Source organism: Phascolarctos cinereus, unplaced genomic scaffold (assembly GCF_003287225.1).
Source record: "Phascolarctos cinereus isolate Bilbo 61053 unplaced genomic scaffold, phaCin_HiC Scaffold_726;HRSCAF=1367, whole genome shotgun sequence".
NCBI lineage: Eukaryota > Metazoa > Chordata > Mammalia > Diprotodontia > Phascolarctidae > Phascolarctos > Phascolarctos cinereus.
Window position 1 is genome coordinate 425,549,644 of NW_027556098.1, and position 20,246 is coordinate 425,569,889.

Here is a 20,246-nt window from a genome sequence, read left to right on the forward strand (position 1 = left end):
GAGCAGTCCCAACTCAGGATGCCTCTGCCAACCATCATTGTAGTCTATGTATGAGTTTGGCCATAATGGGAGAAAGGAATTTCTTAGTAAGATAGATTGTAAGTACAATAAGATAAACGTCAAAATGGTGATAGAAATTATAGTTCCAAGATATCTTCATTAACATAACACAACACAACACTATGCAACATAACAATGAGGTAGAGAGGAGTGCTTGAGGCAGATGGAGCAAGCAGGCTGCAGGCTGAGAGATGTGAGAGAAGATGCAGGATGTGGCCAGCCAGAAGAGTGACCCAAGAAAATGATGCAGTGAAGCCCCTCTCTGGACTTACCTGTGTGCTTCCACAAAGCACCCCCTCCCCTTTCCTATTCTCCTTGCTTTTCTGTATCTGACATCCGTGATATCCCCTTTTCCCATTCTCTTCTCCTACTTCCCCCTATGCTGGATAACATAACAATAACAAAAGTCCCCTTACACAAGATAGTGTCCAGTTCAAGGCACCTTGTCCTTGGCATTCATAAACAGAAGAATGACCCTGATCAGCTTCATCTGAGCCTTGTAGTTGCTGACACACACAAGAAAGGGCATGTTGGGTTCACTCAGAAAGCAGAGCAAAGCATGTCTGTTATGCCAGAGCACGCAAAGCATTATGGTAGGAGAAGCGCAGAGTGGGATAAAATGTCTTTGTCCTGTTTGGCCAATGTAGGATTTAGACCTTTTTCGGGTGAGGGGGTCCCAAAATGGTTTGGGGAATCCCCTGGCTGGTTCACACTCCTTTTCTAAGGGTACAATTGCATGCCCCTCTAGAAATCATTGTTTCAAATTAAGAGCATGATTTATACATTGGTTTTCCCCAAATCTGCAATTGAGAAAAATCTGAAACATAATAACAACATGAACACTGTTACAATGTTAATACATGAAACAAAATTGCCAGTCAGATAACATCAATTCAGTTGATTATCTTAGATATTGTAGAAAATGATTCTTCTTGGTAATCTATATCTTGGAGACTCAGAGCTCCACCCTGCAAGCCTTCTGCTTCAAAGTTCTTCACAAGGCCCTCAATGATAATGTGATTGTCTTGTCTTGGTCAAGCCCTACCCAAATCTGAATTGGTTTTATCCTTCTCAGGCTCCAGTGGAGACAAATCCTCCTACCTAGATAGAAGGAGGCTAGGAATGGTCTGGAAGGATAACAGGTTGATAGGAAGTTGAAAGAGTATATAATGCTACACCCCAAAATCCTAAACCAAGTCAGTTTGGACTAAACTCCCATACAACACATGTCAAGCTACCTTGAGAGGAATTAACCAGAAGACATGCGTACCCCAATTTTATTTGTCTGTTTTTTAGAACAAGATGTTTCAATTCAGGGTTCACAATATGAAAACCACTTTCTCCATTTATCTGTTTGACCCTATAGACTGATTGCATTCAGACAGTACAATAGGGTAATTCTGATATAAACTGATAAAAATCTGATATAAAGGACATAACCATGCAGCTCTGATGTACAGAAAGATTGGTCCTGCATTTGAAAGCCTTTCCACACTGATGATATTTATATTTGTATGCAGTGTGGATTCTCTGATGTAGACCAAGATCACTTTTACACCTGAAAGCCTTTCCACATTGATTACATTCACAAGGTTTCTCTCCAGTGTGGATTTTCTCATGTACAGCTAGTTCCCAGTTTAGTCAGAAAGCTTTTCCACGTTGATCACATTCATATGGTTTCTCTCCATTGAGGATTCTCTGATGTAGACTAAGATCACTTTTACATCTGAAAGCCTTACCACACTGATTACATTGATAAGGTTTCTCTCCAGTGTGGATTCTCTGATGACGACTAAGGTCACTTTTACAGCTGAAAGCCTTTCCACACTGATTACATTGATAAGGTTTCTCTCCAGTGTGGATTCTGTGATGTTTAATAAGGCTGGAGCTGTGTGTGAAAGCCTTTCCACACTGATTACATTCATAAGGTTTCTCTCCAGTGTGAATTCTCTGATGAAGAGTAAGGCTACTTTTGTACCTGAAAGCCTTTTCACACTGATTACATTCATAAGGTTTCTCTCCAGTGTGAACTCTTTGATGTTTCATAAAGCTGGAGCTCTCTGTGAAAGCCTTTCCACACTGATTACATTTATAAGGTTTCTCTCCAGTGTGGATTCTCTGATGTAGACTAAGATAGCTTTTACACCTGAAAGCCTTACCACACTGATTACATTCATAAGGTTTCTCTCCAGTGTGGATTCTCTGATGTAGACTAAGTTTACTTTTACAGCTGAAAGGCTTTCCACACTGATTACATTTGTAAGGTTTCTCTCCAGTGTGCTTTCTCTGATGTAGACTAAGTTTACTTTTGCAGCTGAAAGCCTTTCCACACTGATTACATTCATAAGGTTTCTCTCCAGTGTACTTTCTCTGATGTAGACTAAGATCACTTTTACACCTGAAAGCCTTTCCACAGTGATTACATTCATAAGGTTTCTCTCCAGTGTGAATTCTCTGATGTATTATAAGGTGGAAGTTCTGTGTGAAAGCCTTACCACACTGATTACATTTATAAGGTTTTTCCCCAGTGTGGAGTCTTTGATGTTCAGTAAGTTTGGAGCTCTGTGTGAAGGCCCTTCCACACTGATTACATTCATAAGGTTTCTCTCCAGTATGCAGTCTGTGATGTTTAATAAGGCTGGAGTTCCGTGCGAAAGCCTTTCCACACTGATTACATTCATAAGGCTTTTCTCCAGTGTGCTTTCTCTGATGTAGAGTAAGATGACTTTTACGCCTGAAAGTCTTTCCACACTGATTACATTCATAAGGTTTCTCTCCAGTGTGGTTTCTCTGATGTAGAGTAAGGTGGCTTTTATACCTGAAATCCTTTCCACACTGATTGCATTCATAAGGTTTCTCTCCACTGTGGCTTGTTTGATGTTTCATAAGGCTGGACCTCAGTGTGAAAGACTTTCCACATTGATTACATTTATAAGGTTTCTCTCCAGTGTGAATTCTCTGATGCACAATAAGGCTAGAGTTCTGTGTGAAAGCCTTTCCGCACTGATTACATTCATAAGGTGTCCTGCAAATGTGATCTCTCCCATGCATAATGAAGGTTGAATGTTCACAAATAGTTTTACCATATTCATGACACTCATGTAGTTTCACACCAGAATTAACTTTTTGATGGTAAATAAGGGATGACTGTTGACTCAACACTTTCCCACAATGATGACAATTATAACATTTTTCTCCTTTGTGGATTCTGTGAAATGCAGCACAGATTTGTCTCCCAGTGAAGTCAGAAGGACCACCCCTCATGAAACTTTCCTGGTGAGTTTCTTTCACAGAAATGCTTAACTTTGCAGTAGTCTCTTTAATTTCAGGTCTAACATCTCCTTCTGTAAGAAACAGTAAAACATACAGAAAGACACATGTACACACATATATAATTACAATCCTTTTCCTTGATTGCCACAAAGTAAATGACTGAGAAAGCAGGATCTACATCCTAACTCCCCAGTCTAAGAGAAAAGTCTGTAAAGTTCAATGGACAGAATCAGTCATTTGAAAATTGCATTAGTTCACATCGGAGGGATGCTTCATTCACACAGAGCTTCACACACACTCACACTGGATCCTCACAAAACCCTATGACACTGGCAGGCCCAACATTCTCATTACACTTACAACTCAGGCCATGAGATCAGAATGGCTAGGTGACCTGCCTAACATCTGTGCAACTGAGGCTAGAACTTCAAAACTGCAAGTGGGTATGCTCTGTCCATGGTACGAGATGGCCATTGTCTATTGCATTTCCTTTTTTTTTTTTAAGAAAAGTTATTTTATTATTCTATGTTGACTTGTTCTCTCCCTCTCTTCAGGTCCTCCTACTCCCTGAGACACAAGAGTATACAAATTAGGCCAATTAATAACCCTACAATGGGGCTATAAGTTCAGGCAAAAATAAGAGTAAAATCAATGTGGCAAACTTCACTGTAGCCTGGTTTTAAGAAATTGATACAGCCACTGCCAACTTTGAGCAACCCCCACCCTGATCAGTCAGCAACCATCAACACTTGTCTAGAGCCACCATCAGTAACAAGATTATGGTTCCCTGAAGGCTGAGATGATAGATAGCTTTTATTTGCAATGAAATGTTTTTAAGTTTCAGTATATACATTTTCATTACTATTATTTTCTGGCAATTGGTGTTAAGCGACTTGCACAAATTCACACAGCTAGTAAGTGTCAAGTGTTTGCTCTGCAGCCACATTTGAACTCAGGTCCTCCTAACTTCAGGGCCAGTGCTCTATCCACTGTGCCACCTAGAGCCTCCAGTATATACATTTTAGACAACAGTACTGCACACATAATAGATAACAGCATATAGTAAATATAACTGAACTGTTATATACACTGAGAAACTAAAAAAATTCATGTGACTTAATTAATGCAGTATTCACTTTACTGTGGTGCACTAGAACAGAACCCACAATGTCTTTGAGGTGTGCCTGAAATTTTTCTCATTCTTGATTTGACTTTGACTCTTTCCTCCCCAATTTAACTCTCCTTAAATTGTTACTAGCCTCACTCCTTGAGTGTCCTTATATCCCACTGAACTACACATCTCTCCATTCCCAAACACTCTCTTTTCCCTGGATCAGCTAACAGCCAGGTTCCTGATCTGTGGCTTCTTCTCAGACACCTCCATGTTTTGCAGCCACACTGGCAGCTCTTTGACAGCAGGGACTGGCTTTTCCCTTCCTAAAGCTTAGTGAGCTGCCTAGAAAACAGGAGGTATTCATGGACCGAATAATGAGTGGGCCCACAGCTGACAGGAGGTCCCAGGCTCGACCTCACTCCCTGTATTCTGCTTCTGTTGTAGTTGCCAAATGCAGTTTCTGGTTTCAGGCCTCTTTTCTGCCTTTTTCCTGTACTTTATCTCCTATATTGAGTGGCCTTTTTGTTTAGTTCTAACCATGTAAGAACTTGACCAGATCCACAGTGAAGATCACAGAGAATTCTTTCTAGGCTCCTGAAGCATCTTATACTGTGGGAAACCTGGGAGTTTCCACTTACCATTACCCCAAACTAACAGTGACTTTCAACTCAAGGATTCTCCAAGAATTGGCCAAAGATTGAGCCTCAGAGACCAGGGGAGGGACACAGGTTGATGGTTCATCTAATGCATAGCCTTGGGCTAACTGTAGTTTGTGACTACTAAGATACTTACACCCAGGCTTCCTGGGTACACTTCACATTAAGACTATATAATCTCACTGTGGCCCTCACTGTGACAAGGCCATTCTTTGACATCTCCCTGAGTCCCTTGGGGCAGCTACATGCTGCAGTGGATAGAGTACTGGTCACAAAGACTGTAGTTCAAACCCAGGCACAGACACTTACTAGCTGTGTGACCCTGAGGAAGTCACTCAGGCCTGCTGCCTCAGTTAACTCATGTGCAAAATGTGCCTGAAAAGGAAATAGCAAATCACTCTAGTATCTTTACCAAGAAAGCCCCAAACTGGGTCATGAAGAGTCAGAAACAATGGAAATGACTGAACAATCACATGACTGACTCCCTCTTTGATTCACCACAGCAGCTTTTCCAATTCTTTTTATTCTTCCCCAGCCCTCCTTTATTTCTTGCTCCCACACTCTACACCCAACACTCACCTCCCCAGCGGGGAAATTTGCCTTGTATTTCATTGAAAAAATTGGATACTTAACAAGAGGTATCTCATCTTCATCTCCCATAAATCAAGTGCCTTTTTTTCCTTTATGACAACAGTATCACATAAAAGCATCCTCCTGCTTCCTAAATTAAACTCCTTTCCATGGGTAAATCATCCCATTCCATCCCACCATCTTCTAGGTATAATGCCTCTCCAGCATCGCCTGTTTTCACTGCTTTTCAGTCTCTTCAACACTAAAGTCTCCTTCCCTACTACTACAAACAATAACTTTTCTCTCTAATCCTCAAAATACACTCACTTGATCCATTCAATCTAAGACATATTTTCTAATTTCTTTCTTCCATGTCATGACTAAACAGCTGGACATGCCCATTTACAACTGGTGTCTCCAACTCCTTGCTTTTCCTTTCTCTGAAATACTCTGCAGTCTGGCTCCCAGTTGCATTCTTCAATGGAAACTCCTCTCCAAAATTACCAAAACTCTCAAAAGTTGCTAAATTGACTGGCCATTTCTTCATCCTCATCCTTTTTCGACTTCTCTGCAGCCTTTGACACAGTCAATCACCGTTTCCTCTCTCTCTCTCTCTCTCTCTCTGAGTTTTAGTGACACTCCTCTCCTGGTTCTCCTACTGTATCCAAACTAAACTCATTCTTTTCCCCTCAGCCCTCCCCTCTTCCTACTTGCCTAAGGCTGTCCAACATATCCTCCCAATAGTGCTGACTCACAAATGAGGTGTCATGCACCCCTCACTGACTCTCACACATGCACACTCCTAACCCCCATATTCAATTTCCTGCAAAGTCCTGTATTTCCACCTAGGTAACATCTCTACCATTCACCCCTTTCTGTGCCAACACTGCCGCTGTCTTTGTCCAGGAATCAATCACTTAACACCTGAGGTACTGCAAGAACTTGCTGCTTGGCCCAGCTCCCTCAAATCTCCCCCCACTCCAATTATTCCTGCACCCACTTCTCAAAGTTGATATTCCTAAAGTTTTGACTGACCATGTCATCACGTTCTCAACAACCTGCTAGATCTCCCTAGGAAAAGGACCAAATATAAAATCCCCTCTAGGGCTATTAATCACCTAGTCCTTCTTTACCTACCCCTCTCCCACTCTTCCAGTCTTCTTTCACCTTCTATCTCCACCCAACATGCTATATTCCAGTGCCATGGGCCTCCCTCCTTTTCTGTAAACAGGACACTCCATTCCCTGACTCTACAGGCTGTCCTCAACATCCTTATGCCTAGAATGCTCACCCTGGCTTCCCTGAAGCCCCAGCTAAAGCCCACCTTCCACAATAAGCCTTTCCAGTGTCCCTCACTCAATGAGCTCGTATCCATAGAATTCTACATAGTTGTTGGTATGTCATCTGCCCCAACCTCCCTCCTCCCCACTTTCTGAGCTCCATGAGAGCAGGGGATGTTCCTTGCATCTCTTTATATCTTGGATTCTTAGCAGAGGGTCTGGCACATAGCTGGCACTTAATAAATGTTCATTGACTTGAAGAAAGCCTAAGAAAAAACTCAAACTGGAAAGCCTAACCCCTTTTTCCATTTTCAAAAGAGCCCCTGTCTCCAAATTCTAAACAATGAGTTTTTATAGCATCACAGATTTATTACTGGAAGAAAGCTGAAAGTGTCCAACTCCCCAATTTTAACCATGGGGAAACTGAGGCTCAGAGGTTCCTTGACTTGTCCACCATCCCACTGCTAAAAAGTGTCTAAAACAGAATTCCAGGTCAGGTTTTCCTGTCCCCAAATCTAGCACTTCCTTCACCACCACACCTAGAAGCCTCTTGGAATCACAGCTCTCATCCACCTGCTTTCATCTCACTCACCTGGATAACAGCTCCTTAGGCCTTCATGCTCCAGGAGCTGTGGTGCGTCCTTTTCCTCAAAATAAGAGACCAGATCTTCTCTGGGAACTGGCAGCCCTGGGCATGGGGAATCGTGGATGAGGGTAGAGAATAACCTCCAGGTTCTCTTCACACAGTGTAATGACCTTTTATGGGAGAACCACGCAGCAGGAGGACTCTCTCTCTCTTGGACACAGGAGACCAGCATTTTTCCCTTTTAGTAATTATTAAACACTCCAAACCCAGCCCACTCAGGAATGAAGACATTCCCTTGGATTGCAGACTCAGAGTGGCCAGGGGAAGTGTCCTTACCCAGGGAGAGCAAGTTCTGGGCATTCTCCAGCATGACCTCCTTGTACAACTCCTTCTGAGGATGGTCCAAGAGGCCCCACTCCTCCTGGGTGAAGTCCACAGACACATCCTTGAATGTCACCAGCTCCTAAACCATCAAAAGTCACAAGATTTAGAGCTGAAAGAGAGTCCAGGATTCCTGTAGTCTAACCCTCATCACCTGAGAGGAGGAAACTGAAGCACAGTCAGGGGAGTTACCCAAAGGTGGTACCCTTGAGGAGCATCAGTTGGAATAAAGTTGAGGAAAGTCTTACCATGGAATGTGTCTCCCTGTGGAACCTGGGACAAAGTGTGTGTTTTATCTTTGGGGTGGGAGGTTCTGTGGAAGACACAGACAGAAATGATCTGAAATTTCTGCCTTCTAAGAACTGATAGAAGGAATATATTATCAAAAAAAGAATTTGTGAAGAGTTTTAGAGAAGCTGTCAAGTACAGTGTATTCTGTGATGGTTGGAAGGATTTATGTGTGATTATTGATAAGAGAGGAAAGAAAAAGGGAAGATTTAGTTTATTTCCTGAGAAGCTAAAACAAAAAGTTTTAGCTAGATAAACCAGGAAACTGAATCTCTTCCATTTGTAGCTAAAAGGTGCCACAATGGAATGATATCAATGCTAAACATATATTCACCAAATGGTATATAGTGTCTAAGTTTTGAAAAGAGAAGTTAAATGAATTACAGGTGGAAACAGTCAATAAAACTATACTAGTGGGGAACCTCAATCTTTCCCTCTCAGAACCAGATAAATCTAAAAAAAAAAGAAAGAAAGAAAGAAAGAAGTTAGATTGCTAGACTTTGGAGAAAACTGAATGAGAACAGAAAGGAATATACATTTTTCTCAGTAGTACATGGCATTCACACAAAAACTGCCCATGGATTAGAGCATAAAAGCATCAATATCAAATGTAGAAATATAAAATGCATCCTATTCAGATCATAACACGATGTAAAGTATATTCAATAAAGAGCAGTGAAAAGAAAGAGATAAAATTAATTGGAAACTTATTCATCTAATCCTAAAGAATAAATGCATCTAAGACCAAATTATACAAATAATTCATAGGTTAATTAAAGAGAAATACAACAAGGAGACAACCTAACAACATTTATGGGATGCAGCTAATGCAGTACTTGGGAGGAAATTTATATATCCAAACATATATATACACACTTAATTTTAGCCTGAGGCAAAGGCTGGGGGGTGGGGATAGATGGGGAAGAAGTAGGAAAAAAAGAACAAAGTCAAAAATGCACAGCAGAGAACAAAAGAAAACTTACAAGGAAGAAAAAAAGAGATGGACAGTTCTGAACACAATAAATAGTTATTTACCACATAGGTTTTACTGAAATGGAAATTTATTGCTGTATATTTTGAATCCTCTCTCATATTGTGCTCTGCACATATCAATGCTTTTTTTCTTTCCTTATTTTGTATGTATTTAAAATTTAAAAAAAAATTACAAATCAAAAGTGCTCCGAACCACTAATTAATAAGAGAAATGTAAACCAAAACAACACTGAGGTGAAAACAAAACTCCCAGGCCTTTGAAAATTGTTCCCCAAACTCAGACCTTTCCCTATATCCTCTCTAACAATGAAGTACTACTGTATCAAAGGTCTCCTTCAGCTTGTTTACTCAGAGTTCAGAATGATTTTCTGACTCCATCACACAGAACTGTCTGGCTTAATGAGAATAGATAAGCAGCCTGATTCTATTTGTTTCTTTGGACAAAGCCTTTGGGAAATGGTTGACAGTGTGTGGGACAGTGACCACTGAAATCAAGGGTTTGGAGTCTGAATCAGAGATCAGAAAAGGTCTTTACTCTTTCTCACGAGAAATGGCACAGCCCTTGTGGCTGCTGAAGCAGGGACAGACAGGGAGTGGGCAGCTGGCTGTGAGAAGCAGTTTTATAGCCCTAACCCATGCCCCCTCCCACTCTCTTACCTATTTCCCTCACTGGCTGGGTACTAAAAGCATACAATCTAAACCCAGCAACTAATACCCACAGAAGCAAACATACCTATATTTGGGGACTAGATGTATGGGTTCCACAGGAAGTGGGAGCGACCAGGAATGGCCTGTGCTAACATGGATATTTGAGAAAGCTGAAACTTAACTCAGGGCTTAGACCTGAGGAAACTGCACTTTAGGCCCTCTCTCACAACTGTTTTCAACTTCCTGCACATTTGTACAAAGAAACAATCCGTAGGTAGGGATGGCCAGCCTCCTAAACAATCCTCTTTGTTTCTGGAAATGGACTCCTTGGCTGACATGGGGCAAGTCTGAGGGCAGAGTGCACTCACCTGTGCTGGGGGTCTGCAGGTCCCAAGGGACATTACCTCTGGCTCCAGGCTCCCTGCTAGATCAGGCCTTGATCCTCTGCACACTGAGCTGGGAAGGTGGAAGGATCCCAGGACAGGAGTCTGGCCTGCAGGAATTTACAGGGGTGAGGCACTGCCCTCAGGGACAAGAGTGCAGCCTACAAGAAGGGTCAGGCTTGGAAATGAGATGACCCCATCCTCTCCTATTCCTTCTCTTCTGTCCCCCTCCCCTCCCCCATTCTCTTTCAGAGACCCAGGAGGCTTGGGATCCCAGATGGGATGAGACCAGGCAGTGCCTCAATGGTTCCTGAATCAGAACTCTCCCTCCAGTTGGTCCTCTGCCCTCCCTGCCTCACCTCTCCCCAACTCACACACACACACACACACACACACACACACACACATCTAGACACCAGACTGACTGCTTGACAAAATAATGGAATGAAAGCAAGAGAACCCTGCATATAGTACCAGCAATGTTGTCTTAACAATAACTTTAAGAGAATAAGTTATTTTCATTATTCTAGACATCCAAAATAACTATAAAGGATATATGAAGAAAGGCACAGTCCGCATCCAGAGAAATAAAATCATATATAGGATAATTTTACACATACATTCATATATACCTATATATGTGTGTGTGTGTGTGTGTGTGTGTGTGTGTGTGTGTGTGTGTCTAACAGTATTCATTTCCAAGGCTGGGGGTTGAGGGAAGAAAAAGAAAGGAAAAAAAAAAGAAATTTACAAGATAATTTTGTTGCATATTGTAAAGGAATAGCAACTTGTGTTATTTGCAGCAGATGTGCAGTTTCAATTACAATTATCTTTTTTATTGTACTATGTTATGGAAAAGCTTGTTTTACTCCATAAATTAAAAATCAAATTGATTGAAACTAATAAAATAAATGATAACGATAATAATTTGCTCTTTTATCAAAGTCCAAAGGACCTTGTAAATTCTCCTTAATGTTAAAAGGACAATTCTTTGTTTAGACTTTTCCCCAGATGACCCAGGCAAAACTCAGGACTAAGAGAATTAAAAAGAAGTTTCTGAAACATGTCAAGGTAGCAATATATTGAGGCTCTTATCACTGCAGATCAGCAAGGGATTTAAGATGAAACCACCTCTTATTGATAATTTTTGTAATGAGATAAAAACCAATTGTGGATAAACTTTCTTTAGCAAAAGGGGCCTTGCATTTTAGCATCTCACCCATCGCCAGTACATGAGGGCTAACAGATACAAACAGGCGGGGGTCACTTGTGACATGGCAACTGAAAAAGACAAAACAACTTCAAAGGACCCCTTGACACTCCTCAACATTTGCATTGTGACTAATAGCAGGTGGTGTATTTTATACATTTATCTTTCTGCATTTCCTGTGAGGTTTCTATGCCCTAATACATGGTCAATTTCTGTGAAGGTGCCATGTATAGCTGAGTAATAGGTATTCTCCATTCTACTCACATTCAAATTGCTCCAAGAGTCTATCATCTAACTTTACTACAATTTCATTCTTTACTTTAATCCCTTATTTTATTTTATGATTAAATTTATCTAGGCCTAAGTGATCTAAACTGAAGACCACTAAACTTGCTAAAAAGTTTAGTGTATGTATATGTATATAGACACACATGTATATATCTATGTATGCTTATATTATATATTGTCAACCTGGAAGTTGGTTAAAGAGACAACAAGCTAGGTGATAAGTAAACTCATTTTTTATTCCCTTAAGTTAGTGACATGGACATGGAGCCAGACCTTTAACTCTGACTGAATCAAGTAATTTGAAATAGACAATTCATATTCTTAGAACAATCCCCACGCAGAATATCTGAGTCAATAAATAAATAAACAAATATATATATACATATATATATACATATATATATACATATATATATGTATGTGTATATATATATATATATTATATATATATACACACACACACACACAGCCACTATATGTTTTTAACATGTAACATGAGAAAGGAAATTTCTTAGTTGAACAGGTCGTAAATATAAGAGAAGAAACAAAGTGTCCATTGGAATTACAGTCCCAGGATATCTGTTTTTCCCTACATATGTGCATAGGATACCAAGACAAGAAAACTCCCATTCTTCCAGGCACTGTCTGGCCCCAGGCATCCTGACCTTAGTGATCACACACAGGAAGAGTGCTGGTCAGCTCCAGCTGGTCTTGTAGTGGCTGACACAGGAAGGGGCATTCTTAGATCACTCAGAGAGCACAGCATGCAAAGCATTATGGCAGATGAAGCCGAGAGTGGGCCAAAATGTCTCTCCTCATTAGCCAATCCAGGTTTTAGGCCTTTCTCAGGTGCTGGAGTTAAAAATGATTTGTGGAGGGGTCTACAATACATATATATACATATACACACATACATACATATGCATACACATATCCCTAAGTGCACTATGGTGCCACCTAGCCACCCCTAAGTGTTTGGGTGCTCTATAACAGTCAATGGTCAATAAGTATTTATCAAGTACCTAGCATGAGCCAGATATTCTGCTAAGGACTGGGGATTCAAAGACAAAAATGGAAGGACAGTCCTTGCCCTCAAGGAGCTTACTATCTGATGGAAAAAGCCAGCACTCAAAAAATAGCTAAAAAGGCAGGGAGGGGGCAGAGAAGATGCCATACACTGGGCATCCTCAGGTAGGGGGGAGAAGTCAGGTAGAGGAGCCCCAAAGCAGCAGAGCAAAGAGAGGAGTGAGGAGATGTGGGAGTCAGAGTCCAGGGCCCCACCCCCATGGTGTTGAGGAATGGATGAGGGAGGACTGAGAAGGGAAGAGGTTTGGAAAAACTTCTGTTAGGACTGAGTTAGAGAATCAATTACAATCGGTAACAGGATGGCCTAACAGTGAGTTCCCACACTATTAATAAATGTGATAAAGTGAAGAACTGTGACTCAGGACGGTGGGAGGTGAGCAGAATAACCAGGTAACTGCACCATAAGCTTGTAAACCAAAGCCAGGTTTATTCAATTTGATAGGAGGGTGGCTCTCCCCCTCAAGGAGAGTTCACACCACTCAGGCAGGAAAGCAGTGTTTTAAAGGGGCCACAAAGGAGTGGGACAGGAACGGGGTGAAAGTGAATTGAACAAGGTCCCTGTTGCCGGGTCTACAGGCTTATCTGGTGAAACAACTCATTGACCCAGTTTCTCCATAACAGATTAGGGGAGCCTCCTGCGACCCTCTGATAGAGCTTAGGCTTGGAATCCCCCAGGGGAGACCGGGCACAGGGAGCCAGTGCCTGGGATCTGATAGCGAAGCAGACCAGCAGCTGGGGGTCCAGATAAGGGGGCCAAACAGGAGCTGGGGGTCCAGATAAGGGGGCCAGGCAGGAACTGGGGGGCCAGAGAAGGGGCCAGGCAGGATCTGGGGGTTCTGCATCCAAAGAGGGGTCCTCAGGTCAGGCAGAACTCTGGATCATTATGGGGGGGGTCGGAAGGGAGAACAACTCAACCCCTAAAGGCGGGCGGGGTCAGGGACCCAGAACATCTGGAGCCTGTGGGGGGGCTGGTGGCAGGACTCCTGGGTTTCCAGGGCAAAGTGAGCCCCGATGGTGAACCTGCAGACGGGGAAGAGCCCGACAGCGTGGAGGTGTTGGGGGGCGGGCAGCGGGGGCCGCTCAGCACCAGGGTGCAGGAAGAAGAGGAGGGGGAGCAAGCGGTGATGGGGGAGCCCGGAAGGCAGGGTAGACCGCACAAGGCACAGCTGCTGGAGCTGACCTACCTGGGACCTGCAAGCACAGAACAAGGACTGAGCTCTGCTCTACGCGGGGCAGGAAGAGGGAGCCCCGCCCAGCAAGGCTCCGCCCCGGCTCCTCTCTCCTCCCTCGGACCCAGCAGCTGACACCCACAACGGAGACCCCAGCACCGTAATACCCAGCCCCTACAGCTCCCCTAACAACTCCCTTCTCCAGGGCCAGCCGGGCGCCAGGTGAAACTGCGCCTGCGCAAGCAGACCCAGACCGGAAGAGCTTCCGGCGAGCTTCTGCAAGGCCTGGGACAAGGCCGAGGGGCGGGACCGCTCCTGGGGTTCCGAGGGAAGGCCGCTTCCGGTTACGAACACCATCCTTCTGGGAAATGTAGTCCGGACTTGGGCTCTGCCGGTGTTCTCGGCGGATGGGCGGGGCGAGGCCCACGTAGGGTCCGCCGCTGATTCCAGTTGACTGCGCCCAAGGTGGAGCCGGGGCTTTACCACTGAAAGTGGGGGCGGAGCCAAGGGGATGGGGCGGGACCAGGGCCGGATAGAGTGGGAGGGGCTGGGCCCGGGGGCGGGCGCGGCGGTGCGGGCCCAGTGCTCTCACTGGCCTTGGCTCAATCCTGGCCCTGCAGCTCCACCAAAGAAAGGGTTAGGGCTTTATGTGCACCATCGTCTTTGGTGCCTGATAACCCAGGGACCTAGCGCTTAAACCTTACGGGGGCTCACTTCCAGGGTCCCCGAGGGGGTGTAAAAAGGGCCTGAATGTCCAACACAAGCAACACTGAGAGTTCCCCTTGAGGGGCTGCTTTGAAGGGCTACAAAGGCTTTCCACGTGGTGGGTCACTTGCTCCTCAAAACCAGCCCAGGAAATGCCCACTTTACAGAGGAGGAAACTGAGGCCGACAAGACGTGGTGTTCTGGAGGAAAGGGGCCTCTCAGGGTAGAAGGTCATCCCCACCAGCCAGTATGCTGGGGGCTGGACTCCCTGCCTCAGTTGTTTCCTTTGTCACAAGAGAGGATCCAGTCTGGAGGGAGAGAGAGGGTTGGTCTTCCTGCTGGTGTAGACAAAATGCACCAATGAAACCTGGAAAGGAGGGAAGAGGAGAAGGCCTCAGCTGGGGTCTGTGTCAGATAACTTAGAGCTGATGGAATTCCCCTCTTGTTTAATGAATGTGGGAGAGGGTTGAACCAGCTTTTTGGCCCATCAGACAGGTCTCAGGGGACAGGAGCCTTGTAAAGGTCCTGCTGGGGAGGCTTTGGCTCCAAGCCCTTTGAGACACTGCAAAGTCCCTGCTTTGGCCTGGCCTCATTTCTGGGGTTGGTGGAAAACACAGCCTCTGGATCTGGGGAGAGCCTGGGAGCCGGCCTCATTCTAGGAGGAGGCTTTCAGGGCGGCAGAAGCCTTTGTGGATGTTTTCTCCTTGAAGCATATTTAGAACCCCTGGAAAATGGGATTGTGTAGTTTGAACCTCCCTTGTGTGGCTTAGAGCCTGGATCTGTTTGATGCTTTGACACCAGATCTGTGGCTCAATCAGGACATGAAGGTCCCCCTGACCCCAGACACCTTCAGGGAAGTGAGGGGTCCAGAGGGGGAGGCCAGGAACTTTCTGAGATCTGCCCTTTCAGTGCCCTGTAAGTGCTGTATTTGGAAACTGCCTCAAGACTGCTTGTATTCAGAGAGAACACAGTAATTATGATGCAGTCACACTTAACTCTTATTCTCACACCTCCTAAACATATCACCTTAATGCCAAATTCTAAGGGTATTTTGCATTAAGATCTGATGTACTTGTAGAGGGTCAAACACCCCTATTATCATAATGGGAGAACACAGGTGACTTTAAAGAAGCCCACATTACAATTTAGATTAGGAGAAACTCAAGTCTGGATTTACAGTTGCAGCTGGCATATAGAATCCCAATTTTCCTAAGGGCCATTTGCTTCAAGCACCTCAGAGTATAGGACTCACTACTTTCAATTTGACTGCCCAAGTTTTTATCCAAGCAGTCTTTTAGCTCAGAAGTAGCACGGGAAGTCCCGGAGCAGAGGGAGGTGATGGTGGGAGAGGGGAGGAGGAGCTCTCAGAGATGACCAGCCTGGTGGGTGGTGGCCCAGGCCTAGGTTTTCCCAGGCTCAGTGTTCACCTGGAGCCCTTCTGTCTGTCTCTCGAGTGTCACTAACCTCTCTGCCAGGAGCTGGCTTGAAATGTCTCCCTCCCAGCCCTTTCCGGTGCTCCCTTTCCCCAGGCCTCCTGCTTCCCTGCCTTCTCTTCTTTCAGAGCCTTCAGGCCCCCTGCTAGGGGGCTGAATCTCAGACTGCACATTGTCTCCCAGCCTCAAGTTGGCCCTGATCATTCCTGGTGGCTCCATTCCAGAGCTGTCCCCATTCCCAACCTTCCCTCCCTCCTAGGTCAAGCAGTCAGTCTGTTGTCTAGATAGTGTGTGTGTGTGTGTGTGTGTGTGTGTGTGTGTGTGTGTGTGTGTGTGCACGTGTGTGTGTGTGTGTGTGTGTGTGTGTGTGTATGCATGTGTTAGCTGGGGAGAGGGGAGGCAGGCGGGGCAGAGAACCAGTTGTAGGGAGAGTTCTGATTCAGGAGCCATTGAAGCTCTGCCTGGTCTCATTCCATCTGGGATCCCGAGCCCCTTCTGCCTCCTGAGTCTCTGAAGGAGGATGGGGATGGGGAAGGGGACAGAAGAGAAGGAATAGGAGAGGGTGGGATCATCTCATTTCCAGGCCTGACCTTTCCTATAGGTTGCAGTCTCTGCTCTGAGGGCAGCATCTTACCCTCTATAAATCTCTGTACACCAGCCTGCTGTCCTGGAAGGACAGGGAAAGACCTCTGCCCCTCTGGGATCCTTCAGCCTCCCCAGCTCAGTGTGCAGAAGACCAAGGCCTGACCCAGCAGGGAGCCTAGAACCAGGGGGAATGGTCGCTGGGAGCCGAAGACCCCCAGCCCAGGTGAGTGCACTCTGTCCTCAGACTTGACCCACAGCAGCCGAGGAGGCCATTTCCAGAGACAAAGAAGATTGTCTCAGAGGCTGCCCATCCCCTACCTATGGATTGTTTCTTTATGAAAATAGTCAGGGAATTCAATACAGTAGTAAAAACACTGGCCTGCTCTCCCATTCTGTGTTTTGAACTGATTCTCAGCACTTTGGCATCACAAGCACTAACTACTACCCTCCCCCCATCCCAGTTGCTGCCCTCCCGTGTTCATTTTTGAACTTTTCCCTCTTGATCCCTGAGTCACAAGGATGACCACTTCACTCCTTCCTCTCTCTTCTGCAGGGGTCTTGTCTTTGCTGCCTTTATGCATACCTACCACCCCTCCCCCACACATCCATAGAACTGCTCTCCCTCCCCTTTGCTTCTTTGGTCAAGCTCCCCCTGGCAGACCTTGAAGACAGGATGCTCTGCTTAACCTCCAGGGTCCCAGCTGCATAGTTTATCCATCTGGTGCATACTGACTGGTCCTGTCTTGTAGCTGGTTTGACCCTCAAGGGCAGTGAGGGTTGAAAGCACCAAATACTATGAGCTGGGTCTGGGGGTGTTCTGGCCTCCCGCATACTTTGATCCAGTGTTTCTGGAAAATATGGCAACTCCAGAAAACAGGTTAAGTTGGCTTGTGGGTCACATTCACATGTTCAAAGGCCCTTAGCAGAGCTGTTTGGAGCAGGCAAAAGGGAAGAGTATCTTCTTTCTCTCTTAATTAGCATTTGTTATGGTATATAGTATATGTTCGTTGTTAGACAGGATATAGGGAATGGGCTGAGATTGGGGAGCTATTCAAAGTCCCGGGAGTTTTCTTTTCCTGTGGGGCAAAGGAGGATACTGAAGGAGACAGTTTTCTTCAGAGGCATCAGGCTCAAAGGCAAAGACATAATGGAGTGACTCACTTTCTCCCCAAAATCCACCCTTGACCGTCTTCACAACAACCTGTATGGAGGTATTCTTATTATCTTCATTTCACGGTTCAGGAGACTGGAGCAAACAGAGGTTCAATGACTTACCAACCAGGGTCACATACCTCGTTAGTGTCTGAGGCTGGATTTGTGTTGAGGGCCGATCTTAAGAGTCTGATAAGGGTTTAAGATCCAAGGCAGAGTTTGACCTCTGCTCAGGCTTTCACCCAAAAGGGCTCATGGATTAAGTGGTACGGCTCCCCAATTCCTTCCTGATAAAGAGGTCTCTAAGACATCCCTTCTGTCTCTTTGAACCTTAGATTTACATATTTACTCCTCTATGCAGGTGGCCCCTAGGCGCCTGGGAAAACCTTGGAATTTACAGCCCAATCTAGGAACCCTGATAAGGAGGAAATTTGTGATTGTCACATCCTCAGCAGATGTTCTGGGGAGTATCTCACGGGGAGCACTCTTTGAAGTTAGGCTAGATCTTCCCTATAAATTCTGAGCCCTCAGATGAATACACTGAGTCAGTAATTCTACCCCGCCTGGCCCATGTCAAAAGTTACTTCATGCCTCTCCGTTCGGTGTACAATCTGGTTGTGGGCAACAGATTTGAACTCAGATCTTCATGATCTACCATTTCCTAGCTCCCCCAACATGGAATTGGTGTGCCCATCTTCCCAAACCCCCCCAACATTGACTGATGCCATTTTTGTCAGTTTTGCAGAGTATGACATGAAGCCTCAGTGTTTTGCTTTACATTTCCTAGTGGGTTGGAGCATTTTTTCATGTGGTTGGAAATACTTGGCAATTCTTTTGAGAATTCTTTGTTCATATCCTTTGACCATTTATCTATTGGGGAATAGCAGTTATTGTAGTTTTTGAGTTGTCTCAGTCACGTCTGACTCTTTGTGACACACTTTGGGGTTTTCTTGGCAGAAGTACCAGAGTGGTTAGCCATTTCCTTCCCCAGGTCATTTTAGAAAGGAGGATCTGAGGCAAACAGGCTTAAGTGACTTGCCCAGGGTCACATTCCTAGTGTCTGAGGCTAAATTTGAACTCAGATCCTCCTGATTCCAGGCCTGGTGCTCTATCTACTATGCCACCTAACTGCCATTGGCTATAAGTCTTTTTAAAAAATCATACTTCATTTTGTTCCCCAATTACATATAAAAACATTTTTTAACATTCTTTTTTTTTCCCCTAAATTTTGAGTTCCCAGTTCTGTACCTATGTCCTTCCTCTTACCCCTCCTGCATAGAGTAAGCAAGCAGAAACAGGTTATACATATGCAATCATGGAAAGCACTTCCATATTACTCATTTTGTGAAAGAAAATTTGAACCAAAAAGAAAGAAAGTGAAAAATAGTAGGATGCTTTAGGCCTCTATTCAGACTTAATGAGTTCTCTTTATGGAGGGGGATGGTGTTTTTCTTCATGAGTCCTTTGGGATTGTCTTAGATTATGATATTGCTGAGAATAGCTAAGTTATTCACTGTTGTTCATCATACAATATTGCTGTTACTTTATACAATGTTCTCCTAGTTTTGCTCATTTCACTCTGTATCTTTCATGTCAGTCTTTCATTTCTTTCCTTTCTTTTTTATTTTGGTGAGGCAATTGGGGGTAAGTGACTTGCCTAGCTAGTGTCAAGTGTCTGAGGCTGGATTTGAACTCAGGTCCTCTGACTCCAGGGCCAATGTGCTATCCACTGCTGCCATCTAACTGTCCCCATGTAAGTCTTTCTAGGTATTTCTGAAATCATCCTTCTTTTCTTTTCTTAAAGCACAATAGTATTCCATTGTAAGCATATACCATATGGTGTTAATGCATTCCCTAATTGGTGGACATCTCAATTTCCATCTCTTTGCCACCACATTATCTTAGGAAGATTCTGAGGATCTCCTGGCAAGATAAAATACTGAGCACTGAGGTCCTTCCCTCAAGTTAGACTGCCAAGCATTCACACTCTACTGCAGAGAGCACATCTCTGATGCGCTGGCTGCATTGTTCAAATGCCAAAAGAATGCTTGCCTAAAAGACTATTTTACAGAGATCTCATGCAAAGAAGACACTCACAAGGTGGTCAGAAGAAGTGATACAAGGACATTCCCAAGGTCTCTCTGAAGAACTTTGTAATCAATTGTGAGCCATGGGAGACATTGTCAAAGGACATGTGGCCTGCCCACATCAAAGAATGTGTTGTGCTGTGTGAGCAAAGCAGAATGGCAGTAGCTCAAAAGAGTGGTGAGATGTGCAAATTCAGAGCCATCTCCATCACAGATGTTCACATGGACTCTTTGCACCCAACCTGTGGTGGAGCCTTCGGGGATCTATTAGTCTGATCATCCATGATCAGACACACTAT

At 44.5% G+C, this 20,246-nt stretch overlaps 2 protein-coding genes, 1 long non-coding RNA gene and 1 pseudogene across 3 annotated transcripts in view; 2 read left to right on the forward strand and 2 right to left on the reverse strand.

Moving 5' to 3' along the window:
* LOC110197754 (uncharacterized) overlaps positions 1 to 20,246 on the forward strand; it is a 420,263-nt gene that overhangs the window by 217,058 nt on the left and 182,959 nt on the right.
* LOC144454442 (uncharacterized) overlaps positions 1 to 20,246 on the reverse strand; it is a 351,830-nt gene that overhangs the window by 102,343 nt on the left and 229,241 nt on the right. The window lies entirely within an intron of this gene.
* On the reverse strand, positions 845 to 14,447 carry LOC110197764 (uncharacterized). Its single transcript, XM_020971820.2, is given in 5 exon segments — positions 845 to 3,404; positions 7,546 to 7,641; positions 7,876 to 8,002; positions 10,218 to 10,342; positions 14,001 to 14,447. Coding segments are annotated over 4 exon segments (2,223 nt in total). The 5' UTR covers positions 10,251 to 10,342; positions 14,001 to 14,447; the 3' UTR covers positions 845 to 1,437.
* The window catches only part of LOC110197783 (zinc finger protein 69 homolog), an 82,623-nt pseudogene continuing 77,888 nt past the window's right edge, over positions 15,512 to 20,246 (forward strand).